We start from the raw sequence: 16332 nt of genomic DNA on the forward strand, positions 1-16332 counted from the left end.
GCTTACTTAAAAGTGGGAGCTAAGCTATGGGTACACAAAGACATATAGAACAGTATAGAGGACACTGGAGACTCAGTAGCGGGTAGGGCTTGGGGGAGGGTCAGGGATAAAAAACTACATCTTGGGTACAATGTACACTACTTGGGTGATGGATACACTAAAATCTTAGATTTCACCATTATACAATTTATCTATGTAATCAAAAACCACTAGTTGGTTAAAAAAAAAAAAAGTCAAAAGAAAATTGACAAATAAATAAAAAACAAAGGAAAAAATCACTTGTTCCCCAAAGCTACTGAAATAAAATAGGGGAAATTTAAATACATTTATGTAGTATTATGGTATTAGTCCCTAAATAGGAAAATGTTAATAGCTTAGGAAACCTTTGTTTGCTTAAAAAAAATTTTTTTTGAAGTTTTTCTCCCATAGGGAGTAGATTGACAAAATATGACCATTTTTTCTGAAACAAATTTGATCCTGGTATTTCTGAATCAATATATGCCAGTAGAATCTCCTAAAGCAACACTGAAAAACTTGCAATTCGTGCTTATTTTTAAGAAACTACAGTAGTCAGGTAGACAACATTACTATTCAAAGTCACTACTGACCTCTTGACCTCTCTCCCTCTCCATTGGCGAATATTATTACTGCATGAGTAAAAATATGCAGTAACCAACCCCTCCTTTGCCCCATAGGACATACTGCTTTCTATGAATGAGTTCCATTTGCTCACAACAATTAACTTGTTGTTACTTGATGATCAATACATGAATTCTGAATATTTAAGTATCTTCAACTATAGTAATATTTTTTAAAGCTTTCATTTCTTTTTTAGTGTATGGAAGAAATGGAATATAATTATGAAAGTAAAGTACCTAAATAGCACCTTAAAATATAATTTTACATGATCAAATTAACGTAGAAATAATTACAAAGAATTATAAAGTACACGATTATCTCAAATATAAGTGTATCAATATAAATGACCCAAATAAATGTATTGCCAACCTCTAAACCACTATCGCTAACTTTAAAAAGTCTTACTTTTATTTCAAAGATGCATCAAATGGTAGAAACGTCACTGAGAAACATTTACTGTCATGCAGAATCTGTACTATATGAGCTAATTAGGAAAAAAAAAAAGTCTAATGGGAAAATGGTCATCCGTCATGTGACAAAAGCAAAGTACCAAACTATAAGAGTATGGTCCCAAATATCTCAAAACAATTACACATAAAACAAAAAATCCAGACTATTAACAAGTAACAGCTTTTCAGGGCAGGTAACATTAGTGTATAAAATCTCCCTCTTCCCATAAAATGTATATGTTCAAATGACGCTGGCAAACCAACCTTATAACATGCAGGGTCTGAATGTGTTGCTTCAGCACAATTAAAGTTTACTGTCTATCTAGGAGCCCCAGAATACACCCAGTACATACCAGTATATACACATACTGGGTGGATAATATGCTCACATTAAAACACACTGACATGTAAAGATACATATTTATGGATTATGCAAACATATGGCATTTTTATTTTCCATATTTTTATGTGTTTTCAAAAATTTTCTAAACAATCTCTTACTTTTATTATCAGAAAAACTGCAAATCGACATATTAAACAAAATGGAAACCCAGAATGATTCAACCTAAAAAACTTAGGTAAACTTTAGAACACAGTGAAAATGTATCTATCATTTTTCCCCGGATAAATTTTATTATCATTACTTTGTATCCTATTTATCATGAAATATCTTCTCAATGCCTTTTAAAAAGCCCCAGGCTCCAGGATCAAAATAAAAAACAAAATAAAAATGATTTTCTAATCATAAGTTTTTCTGGATTACAGTAATAAGATGTTAATTGAAAATAAATATAGTATCACCACTTGTAAAGAAAGTTATCACTTTTAGGATAAAATTACTTTGAATTTATAAAAACAGGAATAAAACATTTGGGAACTTACAGGAAATCCTTTAGTGATAGGAATTTCAATATTAAAGATGAGGATTCGGGCTCTGAAGCGAGTGCAAGCTTTAATAGGTTCTTTGGGGCCACAAAATACGCAGCCAACACTGTAAGAACAAAAAAAGAGGAAAGGTAGTTGGGGGACAAATTTACATCAAATAGACCTCAAAAACATTTACAAGCAAAGTAAAACAATTAGTTAGGGACTTTTTCTAAATACTCCCTTCTGAGCTAAAACATGGCTTTAAACCATTATTAACCTTACGTCATTTTTACACATTAGAGCTTTCACTCAAAGCACATGCCAAGTATGTGTGCTGATATGTATTAATTAAAATTTTAAGTAAGTTTGCTTACATTTCCACAGGTGTCTATTTTTGGTCAAATGAAATTCAAAACTGAACTAGTAGATTGCAAAATACATGTGTTTAGAGGTGAGGTCCTATATGAAGACAACAGTTGCTTAAACTCATTTTCTCACTCACTTGATTTTGATGATATCCATCCCAACCAAAGTAAGACTAACATGATCGCCTGCTGCTGCCCAATCAACAGGTTCATCATGCAGAGTGATTCCTGGAAATGAGTAAGAACCAAAGCATACAGTGAAACACCTCAATATCAAACCATAACAACCAACAGAGTTTGGCTGATTTGTGCTTCATCAGTCACTACTCATCATTTTCAATATGAATGGATTGAGAGTAAGAAGTGTAACTGTGAGCGTTGAGGAAAACACATTTCCTCTAGAACTGACTCTTCTAGAATACCACCCTAAACATAAAGTGACTTGTATTTGCCCATAAAAGGCCGACTTCTGCTTATTTAATCAAGATTTTTAAACTAATTGACACAATTGGTATATTCATTAAACAGGCCCCATTCAAATATTTCTATTATATTAATGGATACAGACAAAACACAGTTCAAGTTACTCATAATGACATAAAAGATGGGACTGGAGAAGATGTCTAGCAGTATTTTCTTGAGTTTTGCTTTTAATTAGACAACCACCTAAACAAGTAATCCTTGTTTTCCAAGTAACCCATGGGACACGTACTCTCAGTCAGAATTTCAAATGGTCCTCTCAGCAGGCCCCTTAACTACCCCTGGCTCAAAAGAACTTCTTTCCAGAGAGAGATCTGCATACTAATGATTGCCTATATGAAAAGAAAAATATTAAGGAAATAGTGATAAGAAAATTTAATTTAAAAATGATCCTAGGTGTTGCTATATATCTGGAGATATACATCTATTTACCTAGACATAGTCCTGAAGGTAGTCGGGGAGGGCAGTTCCCAAGGGCAATACTCAGCTATCTTATTCAAAGGCTTTTAAAATATATCCCATATTTTCTGATTTTATGGAATCCATTTATGGATTAAGTTCCTTTCCATATGAATGTAGGCCTTTGGATAGTTCTTGATTGACATGTTGACATGTTCTTAGTAAATTATAATCCACCCATATCTTTCTGAAAATACTCATTTCCTATGCAGCAGGGAGAGTTTCTGACTTTTAGGGAGCTCAAAGATTTAACTTTAAGAGCTCTGAGACAATCTAGAGTTTTATGCAAAATATCATGTATGTGCACATCTGCATTCATCTTGAGAAAAGAAGGCATAACTTTCTTCAAGTATCAGAAATTCTTCCTCCCAAACATGTTAGCAATTATGGTATTAAGGAATGTTTGCTAAATATCAACTTACTAGATTTCACTTTAAAATGTAAATTTAGAATGACCATATCTGAATTTTGCTATGAAATATGGAATTAAAACCAGAAGCTAGGTATTTACATACAAAAGATATTGCCTTTGGCTTAAAAATTTGTAGAGGTTTCACACTACAAGTTCAATTAACAGTATAAAATTTTCCAAAGGTAATTATATTATCTGGTTCTTCTTCCCCTCAATGATGTTACACTGTTTCACATATGACATTTATCAAAAAACTTTTCTCACTGGACAAACATTACAAAAAGAGGCCCTTTTTTAATACTCTATGAGCTTGATATGTTAATAAAGTAAAAAAAGTAATTTAGAATTTCTATTTGTTGGTAGTAGATTCAGTCAAGTGTTTCTTTTGGGACAGTACTGGTTAGAGAGCCACAGTAGTACCCAAAAATGTTTAGACAGAACAGTGCATTCAAGAATCAAGTAAACCAAGCAAAAGCAGTAAGGTTAGAAATTGAGGACTGAGAATCTCTCCATTAAGTTAAAAGTCTGGCTCTCAAGGAGTAGGGTGGTTCTTCCCTGGGGCTTCTGATAAGACTTCTTTCTTAACAAACACTGATTAAAGACAATACTTTAGAGTTTACATGTGGAAAGTATAGAGAAGAGGCGGGTAAAGAATGTGAGACTTTCAGAGGTGACTAAGGATTTTAGAGATTACAAGGGAGCCAATCTCAAGGTCTGCGATAACTTTAGGATCATGGTTTTAATTTATGGCTCTTAATCATAAAAAAATTCTTGTTCTCAAAAAAGATCATTAACATACCAAAAAAACAGTGTTTCAAAAGTATCATAACTCTAATCACTTTAAAAAGCAAAAGCAGACACCTGTACTTGCACACAATGAACAGATCTATAGAAAATGACACTGTTTTTAAAGTGCATATTACTTTTTATCAAAACAGAAATTTCATGATCCTAGTGGGCAGAAATAAAAAGTTCGAAGGGAAATAACTGGTTTTCGTTCCCTTACTCATCTTTAAATATAGTTTAAACCTTGTAACTTCAATAGATACTAATTTCTTAAACTTTTCAAGAAATCTTCTTTTAAAGAGAGCATATTAATTCAAGAAAAACATACCTTCAAATTTATAAAGTAGTCAGGTAAATGTAAACTATAAATTAAGAGTAACAGAGAAAAAAATACTAAAATCTAAAAAATTTTTACATTTTCAATAGGTTATACTTCAGCTTAAAGTGGTTACAAATATTATTTTATAGTATAAAACAGATCTTCAGAAATCAGAGGCTTAAAGTTGGAAGCCAGAATAAAAGAGGCATAGAATTAGAAAGTTTTAGTCAAAATTTGGAAAATAACACACATGTACATGTAACATATAACATGTATACATATACATAAATATATATGTATGTATTAGATGTATTAGAAGACAAAAATAATTATCAGCCATTACGAAAAAAATATTAGATCTATATGCAGAAACAGTGACTGGTAATTTAAACTAGTTCAATTTCTCTTTTCAACATTGGGTTTTTTTCCATTTGAATCTTACTTATATCTTCGTATAAAATATACCTACATTTTTGGCATAAACATGATCGAAGTTGTTAATTTATAGTTTTCTGAAACATACATTTCAAAGTAACAGACTATAGAAGGCTGCTTTGCCATTGACTAGTTAGGGTCAGGCTGGGACTAGATTTAATTTCTGCTACAGAATATTATTCCAAATATATCTGTGAGGTATCTATACATATCTGGTTAAATCCTAACCAGGCTTCTCAAATCAGTGTCAAAAACAGAATGCTACCACAGTTAGAATGTTACATGTACATATATATAGACACAGTCACAACAGAAAAAAATCGTTTAATGTTTTCACATTTTAATCTTCAACAGTCAGTATCATTTTGACAGTCAGTTACAATTTCAGTAAGAGGTTACTTACTTTGGAGTTGTAACTAAACTACTTTTTAAAAATCTGCTGTCTCAACTTAAGGCCTGTTTAGCAAAAGCATCTTGTAGATAAATACCTTTTACGGTACAAGTTTCATTAGGAGGCATTGCCTGTAGTCGGTCACCAGTTTGGATATAACCAGCTTCAATTTTACCAGTTATGCAAAATCCAGATCCTTGATCTGCAAAACATACCAAAATCTTATGATTCATACAGCAATGTTATCTGATGATTAATACTGTTAACTATACTTAGTTCCCAAGTAGTCATATAAAACTAGCCGTTCAATGGACATTAAATAATAGTCATTTCAGAATTAACATCTCCACTAAGTATGTCATACCACACTTTACTTTTTTTTTTTTTTTTTTGGCAAATAAGACTTATATTACAAAAAAAGGTTCATTCCTTTCACAAATATTTATTGAGAAATAATAAATATTTGAGTGCCAGACATTACACTAAACTCCGGGGATAAAAAAAATAAAAATGTAAGTCCCTGCCCATAAAGATATACTAGTGAAGAGAAAGATGAAAACAATTACATTGTCCTGAGACAAATGATATTTAAAATATACAACAGAAACAGAAAGGTGCACCAAAGAATCCATGATGGTGAGAATAGACATCAGGGCACTCTGAAGAAGGAGTAAGTGTTTATTAGGTAACTTGTATGCATAGGTAGGGAGAAAAAGGAAGACACTGTTGCCCAGGAAACTGTGTGTGCAAAGGCATAACCAAATGTGGGATGGGCTAAGAGCCATGTGTCACTTGTTGGGGCTATGGGGAGGGGGCCATATAGAATAATGAAGAAAAGGCAAGACAGCAGGCAACAGAGATAGGCAAGGGAGAAATAATAAAGGGGTCTCATAAATCACGCTTAGGGTTTAAATTTCATCCTGCAGTTAAGTAATAAGAAGCCAGTAAATACTGTGACCGGAGAAGTAAGGTGATTGTATTTCTGTCTTAGAGTAGAGGCTGATACAAATGCACAAACTTACTACAGAAAGGGAATAAACTCAAGAATTCGGGAATAAGGAATAACAAGTTTGGAGTGGTAAGGAAAGTGAAGACTAATGACAGACAGGGGAAAATCTGAGATGATGATGCATTAACTGTGAGATATGAAACTAAGGACAAGATCCATTTTAGGCTTGGTAAATCTGAAGTGTCTATGAGACATACACATGCAGAAGTTGCATTCCAGGGGGGACCAATCACACCACATTCCATAAGAATGGTAACCCTAAAAGAATACTCTCCCAGGACAGATGTCCAGTAGTGCTTAGACAAGTGAGCGGAGAATGAGTGAAAAGGTTTGGGTTGGAGATACAGATTTGGGAAGCATCAAGATGCAGTAGGTAGAGAAACTCCTGGATGTCAGTTCGAAAGGACTTGCAGAGTAAGAAGAGGTCTGAGGCATAGCAGAACACTGTTTAAGAGACAGAGAATGAGGAGCCCACAGAGAAGATATAGAGCGGTCAGAGAAACAGACAGGTTAACAGGAGAAAGCAGGTCACAGAAACCAAGGGAGGAGTTTCAAGGTGGATGTGGCTACCAGCATCAGAACCAATGCCAAATTCAAGTAAGATAGAATTGAAAGTGTATATTGACTTTGGCAACCAAGAGGTCATTTCATGACCTCAGGAGGAACACACTCAGGAGAGCAGCGTAGGCGGAAGCCAGGAAGCAGCCTGAAAGGGGAACAGGAGGTGAGAAAGTACAGTCAGTAAACACTGTTAATCAAAGAAAAGTAACCACCTCTTGTATTCTTGACAAACAATGGGCATCTTGGAAACTATTAGCATATTTCCTCTATTACTAGAACACTGGAAGCTAATAATGATAATGATAAATTTCAATTTCATTGTATGATTTTTTCAAAGCACCTTCATTCATTCATTTTTTTATTCATGTATTAAATGTATTATGTGCCAGGCACTGGGTTAGGGCTGCAGATATAGATAAAGAAGAGACAGTACTTGCCTTCAAGGAGTTCATAATCTAAGTGGGATAAACAGACAGCATAGAAAAAATTATAACGCTGCATGAAAGCACAATGACAGAGGGTACAGAGAATACAGAGGGAACACATCAGGGCATGTGGGCAAGTAAGCACGCCAGTTATCAATTTACTGCTGCTCAGTTCCAGATTCACTCTGCATTGCCGGCTCTGTGACAATGGAAATTAGGAGGACAAATGACACCCTTACAGTTTTTATTATTCTAATAATAAATCTTACATCCTTTTATTTATTGAGTTTTTAAATTGTATTTCCATTTTATAGTTTTCTATACGGGATATTGCCCATATTAAGTTAGTTATATTCTTAGGTATTTAATATATCATCTCTTCCAGCAAGCTCTGAACTTTTATGTTGGTCCTTCCTCAGGCCTACCTATAAAGTTTCTGTATATCTTTTAGTTGCATTGTTATCATAGTTAATAATTCTTTATATTACATTTCCCATTTCACCTATGTGTAGTATCTAACTCCTAACTGGACCCAGACTGCTACAGATGGATAGGAAATGGACAGTAAAGAGAAAGAACAATACAACAGGGAAGTATGGGTAGACATGTGGCAATAAACACATCCTGTCTGGTTAAGAAACAGTAAACAATCCAGTTTGGTTGAAGGATTTGAAAACTAAAGGAATCTAATGGAAGGAAGAAAAAAACTATAAAGTTAGAAAGACAAAAGGCAAGGTTTTCTTATGCTTGAAAGATGAGAAATAGTGAGTAAACTAAAGCTAAGTGACTAAAACTGTGCATTTTAAGATTAATCTGGCAATGATCCATGCCCAGACTCTGAAGGCAATATACTGTCATAACTTAGTCCAGGAAAGAAGGTTAGGAGGGAATGGGGAAAAGGGGGCTATACTGAAGAAGCACTGCAGAGGTAGCACTTACCTTTGAAAACATCAGACACACATAATCTAAAAGGCTTGTCAATAGATCGCTGGGGAGGCTTAAAGGAATCTGGAAAAAAAAAATTGCAAAAGGCAAGGTTTAACTTAAAATTAAATGTCTGACTCACTTCAATAAACTCATTATAATCCCACTTCTCCTAGAAAGTAACTACTTTTTGTAATTACTAATAGCAAATTAACTGTCACTAATATACACGTTGAGCATCCCAAATCTGAAATTCTGAAATCTGAAATGCCCCAAAATCTGAAACTTTTTGAGCGCTGATATAATGCTCTAAGGAAATGCTCATTGGAGCATTTGGGATTTCAGATTTTTGAATTTGGGCTGCCCAATTGGTAAGTATAATGTAAATATTCCAAAATCCACCCCCCAAAAAAATTAAAATCCCAAACACTTTGGGTCCCAAGCATTTCAGATAAGGGATATTCAACCAAGTAATAGTTTGTAGTTTATAAAATGAATGTTAATCTCATTTAATTTTAACAATAGTCTATAGATATGTAAACCAGGCACTAGGCTCATTAACTGAGGAAAACTGAACACTAGACAGGTTAAGTATTGCACATGACAAAACAGGCAACTTAGTTCCTCTGACTACAAATCCTATGCTTTTTCACACATGTGACTATCTCCCAGAAAGAACTCTAAATAATAATACCAAGTTTATAATGCATTAAAGCTAGAATGGCAGCATACTTACCAATTTGTTCTAATAAACATAGTCCTTTATACCATTTTGTGAGTTCACTTGACTGAGATCTTGTGATTAGATTTTCACCACTGAGACCACTTGTAGGAATAAAAGCTACATCACTCTCCTATTAAAAAGAATGACTTAAGAAACTTAATACAACATTTTTTAAAACGTCAAAAGATTCACCATTACCATAACTGCACCAAGTTTGCAAAAGCAACAATGTACTTTTTAAAAGGTAATAGAAATCATAGAACTACAGCCCCAAAGTCATCTGATCCAATTAATTTTCAACCTTTTTGATTGTGGAAAACTTGCAAATTTATTCCAAAATATTCAAGCATTTGGTAACAAAGGCATATTACAGATGCTTGCTGGACAAATTCTTCCCTATCAGTTTCCACATTCCTCTAAGACCTCCCTAAACCTATACCATCTAATTTAATAAGTAGGGTAAAAGTATTTTGCTTACATAAAAACCAACCCAAATATTAAACATATGCAATTTTCTAAGGTGAAATAATCCAAAGAATATATTATATACATGATACTCAAGAGAAAATAAAGCAAAGAGAATTAAACAAATTTAATAAGAATATCAAAGTATTAGTTTTTCCTCTCATATCAGTAAGATGACTTAAGGAAAGTAATAACAAATAAATCTGAAATGATCTTACCTTAAAACCTGCTTGCTTAAGAAAGTGCCCAAGTTTTCCAGTAATCTCTTGAAATCTTTCTTGTTGCCAATTAACCTGATAAAGATCCAATTTATTTTTAAAACTATGCTTCAGAACATGATACATAAAATTTAAATTTCTGCAATGAAATATAATCAAGACTATATCAAATATAAATATAAAATCTATTAAAATCAAAACACAGAATATCAAACTTGCTAGTAATATGATCTAAAAGTAATTGTTCCTAAAACAGAAAGCCTAGAAATAGTCTCTAGTACATTTAGAATTTTCTATATATGCTAAAAGTGATTTCAAATTTGGGGGGAAAAAGTGAGTATTTTACTCACTTTTGCTTGGACCAACTGTTAGAACAAAATAAAATAATCAGCACTCCCCTCAAGCCAAATAGACTAAAAAAGTATACGTAATATGAACTCTGGATAATGACATGCCACTGCAGTATTTAGGGGTCTGCAACTTACATGGAAATGCATGCCAAAGAAATGGATTAATGGATGGATAAAGAAGTAGATAGAGAAACCAATATGTGATCAAGTATGAGGCAGAATCTTAACAAGTGGGTATAATATGGATGTTTATTGTAAAAATTTTTTCGCTTTTCTTTATAGTGAAATTTTTCATGGTCAAATGCTGGGAAAAAATTAAAAGTACATATAATAATGATACCATAAAGGAACTAATAGCAAATGTGGGTGAATCAGATGCCAGGGTAACAAAATACCTAAGCAGGCTGGGTGCAGTGACCCACACCTATAATCCTAGCACTCTGAGAGGCTAAGGCAGGAGGATAGCTTGAGGTCAGGAGTTCCAGTCTAGCCTGGGCAACACAGTGGGATACTTTTGCTCCAAAAAATTAAAAATTAGCAGGGCATGGGGCACACACCTGTAGACCCAGCTACTAGGGAGACTGACATGGGAGGACTGCTTGAGCCCAGGAATTGAGGCTGCAGTAAGCTATGATGGCACCACAGCACTCCAGTCTGGGCAACAGAGTGAGACCCCCACCTCAAAAAAAAAAAAAAGAAAAGAAAAGAAAAGAAAAAGAAAATACCTAGGCATAAAGATAGAAGTCAAAAGGAACTATTTATAAGTTTGAGTATATGTCCAAAACATACCATAAACAAAAAGTAAAATAACAAATTGGAAAAGATATCTAAGAGAGGATGGAGGGGTAATAACTTTAATAAATAAAGTATGTTTACAAACCGATAAGAAAAAAATACAGTTATATAAATGAGGAAATTATATAAATAATTCCCAAAAGAAAAAACAAATTGTTAATCAACAAAACATATTTAAATGCGAACATTCACAGAACAGTAAATGTTTTAAAAAAGAGGAATCATGTTTTATACATAAATTGGGAAAACAATTTTGTAATAACAGCAGTGGTGATAAGAGTTTAGAAAAGTAAATACACCATATGTGCCAGAAGTAAATAACCAGAATTTTGCTCAAAGGCATTTTAATTATGTTCAGCAAGTCTTAAAAGGTATATTCCCTTAAGCCCAGAAATTTCCATGGAATGAACCATTTCTAAATACATATGCAGGAAATGTTCAAAAGTAAATGTTTAATAAATTATATCTTTAAAATAGACTAGAATTCAGTCATAAAAACAATACCCTCTTTATCTAAGGATTATTAATTACTTGGAACCATGCACAAGACAAGAAAATTATCTTTTTTAAAAAAGAAGATGATAGAAGAGATAACCCAATTTTGTAAATAAAAAGATTCTTATCTATAAAAATAAATTGGATGAATATACAAAATGAAATGTTATAAGTTTCTGGTTGGGAAGGAGAATTGGAAATATAGGTTTATTTCTGATTTTTATACTTTCATTCTGCTATAATAAACATCTATTATTTTATAATTTAAAACAATTTTTAGGTTTTAAAAATTAATTTTTGAAAATAAGATGTTCTTGCTTAAAAATTACTAGCACCTCTTTTAAGATGAGAACAGAGAATTTATTTTTAAAAACATGGCAACTGACTAATAAAATATACACTAGTGACATCTGAGGTCATCTATATGAGCAGAATAACATCTTAATTAGCATCTTAAACAAATCTTCACAAAGCCCTTAAATACCTGATCCATTTTATTAACTGCAACAGCAAGCTGCGTCACTCCCAGAGAACGGACCAAGAGTCCATGCTCTCGTGTTTGTCCTCCAGTCTCAAATCCAGCTTCAAACTCTCCCCTGCTGGCATCTACAACTAAAACAGCTACATCCGCCTAAAGAAGAAAAATAATTGAAACCAGAAAAAATGTTTCAGCATTTTAATTCAAAGGACAGATTATTCAATTAATTATGTTGTCAAATTTTTAAAGGAAGACCCTAACTAGCCCCATCAAAACAAATCAAACAAAAGACTCCCAAAGATGGATTAAAATTTTAAATAAAAGTCACCAAAAATAATGACATAAAGACCAAGAAAAAATGTCCATATTTGATTATATAACAATTAAAATATCTAAGCAAAGGAGGAAAAATATAAACAAAATTAAAACATAAATAAACAGCAGCCAGGCACAGTGGCTCATGCCTGTAATCCCAGCACTTTGGGAGCTCAAGGCAGGCATATCACCTGAGGTCACGAGTTCAAGACCAGCCTGGCCAATATGGTGAAACCCCATCTCTGAAACAAAAACAAAAATTAGCCAGGTGTGGTGGTGCACACCTGTAGTCCCAGCTACTTGGGAGGCTAAAGTATCAGAATCACTTGAACCTGAGAGGCAGAGGTTGCGGTGAGCCGGGATCGCACCACTGCACTCCAGCCTACTCGACAGAACAATACTCTGTCTCAAAAAAACAAAAAGCAGTAAACAGGGAGGGACAAACATTAGTAACACATAAGGTAAAAGTTATAATCTCTATAGAGTCTTTACAAAAAAAAAACAAAAAAGAAGACATAGCTTTAAAGGATACAAGCAAGCTATTTGCTAAAGAAATATAAATGGTCAACAAACATGAAAAAAATTCAAATTCAGTAGAAACCAAAATTTTTAAAAAGTAAAATAAAAACACATTGACATATTCCCCCTCTCCCATTTTTACAAATCACATTGTTAAAGATTTAAAAGACAAAATTATTTGCTGTAGGCAAGGGTGCAGTGAGAAGCGCATTCTCAAATATTGCTTATGGGACTGTAGGTGCACCACTTTCCAGGGGGCATTTTCACGAAAAGTATCAAGAACTTAAAAATTATACATATTTTACTTCCCATCAATTCCACCTCTAGGAATTTATCCCAGAGAAATGATTATAGATCTACAAAGATATTCATCAGAGTATTGTTTATAATGAAGAAAAATAGCAAATATATGAATTATCAAAAAGCAGCATATTCATCCTGTACAGCTATTGAAAAAAAGCCTTGCATAACACAGTTTTCTAACCTGTGTGGACCATCTTGTGAATCAGATAGAAAGACATTTCTTTCAGACTCAAATTACACACCCCACACAGGAAGAAAGCTAACCTTAGCTTAGCTCAGTTTCTTTGTTAGCCTTATTGAAACTAACTTTACAGGTTCCCACTAATTCTTTTGTGTTGATGCCGCTTGCATCATGTGGATACAGCCTTTTAAAATGTGCAATAGACAGTCTGAGCAACCACAGAAGTTCCCCCTTTTCATTCTAATCAATTATTTCTGTCAATGCACTGTAGGGGCATTTTTTTAAAGAACACTTTTATTTTCTCTTTTACAGCTTTTGCTTTGTATGCATACCTGTTTGTCACAAAAATCCACTTTTCTGAAATCCAGGAAACAAAGACTACACCTGGCATTCCCCTTCCCCTCTGTAGCTATCTTGGACTGTTACACAATAATCACTTTCTCTCTAGGGTCCTCTTATATTCCATCCACATTATTGAGTTCTCCTGCTTTCTGGTCAGAACAGAGTCCACAACAGCTTGTTTCTTTGTTGCTTCCCCAATGACCCCTTTATTTCTGTGCTCTCCAGTTTTTAAAGAATTTCAGATATCATATATAATCCTCACCATAATGGAAAATAAATGGTCATAAAATATGTCAGGAATATCTCAGATATTTTCTCACAACAGAATATTACAATTTAAATTGAAGTACCATCCATATACTTTGTCTGGTGGGATAATTTACACTATTCCTGCTTCCTTTTACTTGTACGTAAATACTCTCGCTTTGTCTCTACTCTTAAGTGCTATCTTCACTTCCAATCCTTCATATTTTGTAAAGCTGAACACTTATTTCCTCAATGAGATACAGCTCTTTTGATCAAGGATTCTTAGATAAGAATAAGCATACACTGAAACAATCAATTTGAAAACTGGCTCTTTCACGCACGCTTGTAGTCAATAACCGTTCTCCACACCTCAGGCAAGTTGTCTAGCCTCTCTGCATTATCAACTTACTTACTTCATAGAAACACTAGGGAGTAAATATAGTTTATATAGAACATCCAGACCTGAACTTCCAAGCCTAGGGGCTCAGTAATTGAAAATCTTTTTCTCATTAGGTTTTCATAATAACTGTAAAATTATATTTACCTTCTTAGGTTAAAATGTAAAATTCATTGAATTGGTATTAAGATACGTAAGGCCACAAATGTTCTACCTAATCTTCCTATTACCATCTCCAAAACATTTCTGGGCAATTTCTCTATTAATATTATTTCTAGGCAGCAGCTCTTGCCTTTGGGAGTCCAAATGCCTACTATGCATTCTCAAGGAAGCCTTTGATGATCAAGCAGAATAAAGTGATCTCTCTCCACAATGCGTATCTGCTCTGTTCTTGGAGTGCAACTGTTAGCCTTTCATCTTCACGTCTCGTCTTCTACACTGTGATTTCCCTGAGGTGAGGCAGCATGCCTCGTATGCTTCTTTGTGTCCCCAAAGCCCACTGCAATATTTTGCACACTCAGCAAGTTACTTAACATCTTTGAGTCTCTTTATTTATTTGTTACATAATGGAATTCAGTTAGATGATCTCTAAAATCCTTTCCCACCATAATTCCATAAAGAGTTTGGAATAAATGATTTTTGGTTTTTGAGGCAGGGTCTTACTCCCTTCCCTCATGGCTCACTGCAGCCTCAACTTCCTGAGCTCAGGTGATTCTCCCACTTCAGCTTCCTGAGTAAGTGAGGCTATAGGCACCTGCCACCACACCCCAGTAATTTTTTGTATTTTTAGTAGAGACAGGGTTTCGCCATGTTGCCCAGACTGGTCTTGAACTCCTGGGTTCAAGTGCTGTGCCCACTTCAGCCTCCCAAAGTGCTGGGATTACGGGTGTTAGCCTCCATCCCTGGGTCTGGAATAAACGATCTTTATAATAACTATGCACTCTAAGGTTCTAGAATTCAAAAGCATTTTTACTATAACTGCTTGTTCCGGTGTTTGTCTCACTCATTAAACTATAAGTGCTTTGTAGGCACTGTATGCCCACACTGCTACCTCAGTGCTTGCTACACAGCCAGGATTCAGTAAGTAATCAATGAAAAAAAAAAGAAAAAGACTCACAGACATACACACACACATACATATACACATATAAGGAGAAATCAAAACTATATTGTATTCTTTGGTAAATGCAATGAAAACTACAGTTTCCCACAGTATCAGTGAGGGATTGGTTCCAGACCTCCCAACTCCCGTGGATATCAAAATCTATGAATGCTTAAGTCCCTTTTACAAAACAGGATAGCCTTTGCATACAGCCTACACACTTCCTCTCACACACTTTAAATTACCTCTAGATTATGTGTAATACCTAATACAATGCCTAAACATCATTTCATTTGCATGGATTCAACACAGTACTCAGCGTGCGGCAAATTCAAATTTTGCTTTTTGGAATTTTGTGGAATTTCCCCCCCACCATATACTTTCAATCCACAGTTGACTGAATCCATAAATGCAGAACCCATGTATATGGAGGGATGATTGTATACTAATTTAAAATGGTGATAATATACACTTCTTAGAGTTGTTATAAAGACTATATTAAACTAAATGCATATAATACCTAATACAGTATTTGACCCATATTAGATACTCAATTAATAGTCATAATTACTTTATTTCAATCTTTTATCACATTCAGTCCATGAATCTTGAATTAATATTCTAAAATTACATATCAACTTTCTAAAATGGAACCAAAAATTTCTTATTTATCTTCAAATATGTTATAATGTATTCATACAATATCCTCTATGGTTGACAAATCTTCATATTAAAATTCTCTTTTTGGCTGGGCACAGTGGCTCACGCCTGTAATCCCAACACTTTGGGAGGCTGAGGCGGGAGGAATGCTGAGCCCAGGATTTCAAGACTAGCATGGGCAATACAGTGAGATCCCGTCTCTACAAAAAATTTAAAAATTA

General features: G+C 34.0%; 1 protein-coding gene across 3 annotated transcripts in view; it reads right to left on the reverse strand.

Annotated features, from left to right (window-relative positions):
- The window catches only part of HBS1L (HBS1 like translational GTPase), a 93333-nt gene that overhangs the window by 12428 nt on the left and 64573 nt on the right, over nucleotides 1-16332 (reverse strand). For all 3 annotated transcript variants that reach the window (XM_008006962.3, XM_073022486.1, XM_073022487.1), the window contains 7 exons: nucleotides 12053-12199; nucleotides 9929-10003; nucleotides 9258-9375; nucleotides 8537-8605; nucleotides 5700-5804; nucleotides 2458-2548; nucleotides 1971-2079 (listed from right to left, as the gene is read on the reverse strand). In XM_008006962.3, the coding sequence (XP_008005153.3) occupies nucleotides 1971-2079; nucleotides 2458-2548; nucleotides 5700-5804; nucleotides 8537-8605; nucleotides 9258-9375; nucleotides 9929-10003; nucleotides 12053-12199 (714 nt within the window). The remainder of the gene's footprint in view (nucleotides 1-1970; nucleotides 2080-2457; nucleotides 2549-5699; nucleotides 5805-8536; nucleotides 8606-9257; nucleotides 9376-9928; nucleotides 10004-12052; nucleotides 12200-16332) is intronic.

The sequence above is a fragment of the Chlorocebus sabaeus genome, chromosome 13, assembly GCF_047675955.1.
Source record: "Chlorocebus sabaeus isolate Y175 chromosome 13, mChlSab1.0.hap1, whole genome shotgun sequence".
NCBI lineage: Eukaryota > Metazoa > Chordata > Mammalia > Primates > Cercopithecidae > Chlorocebus > Chlorocebus sabaeus.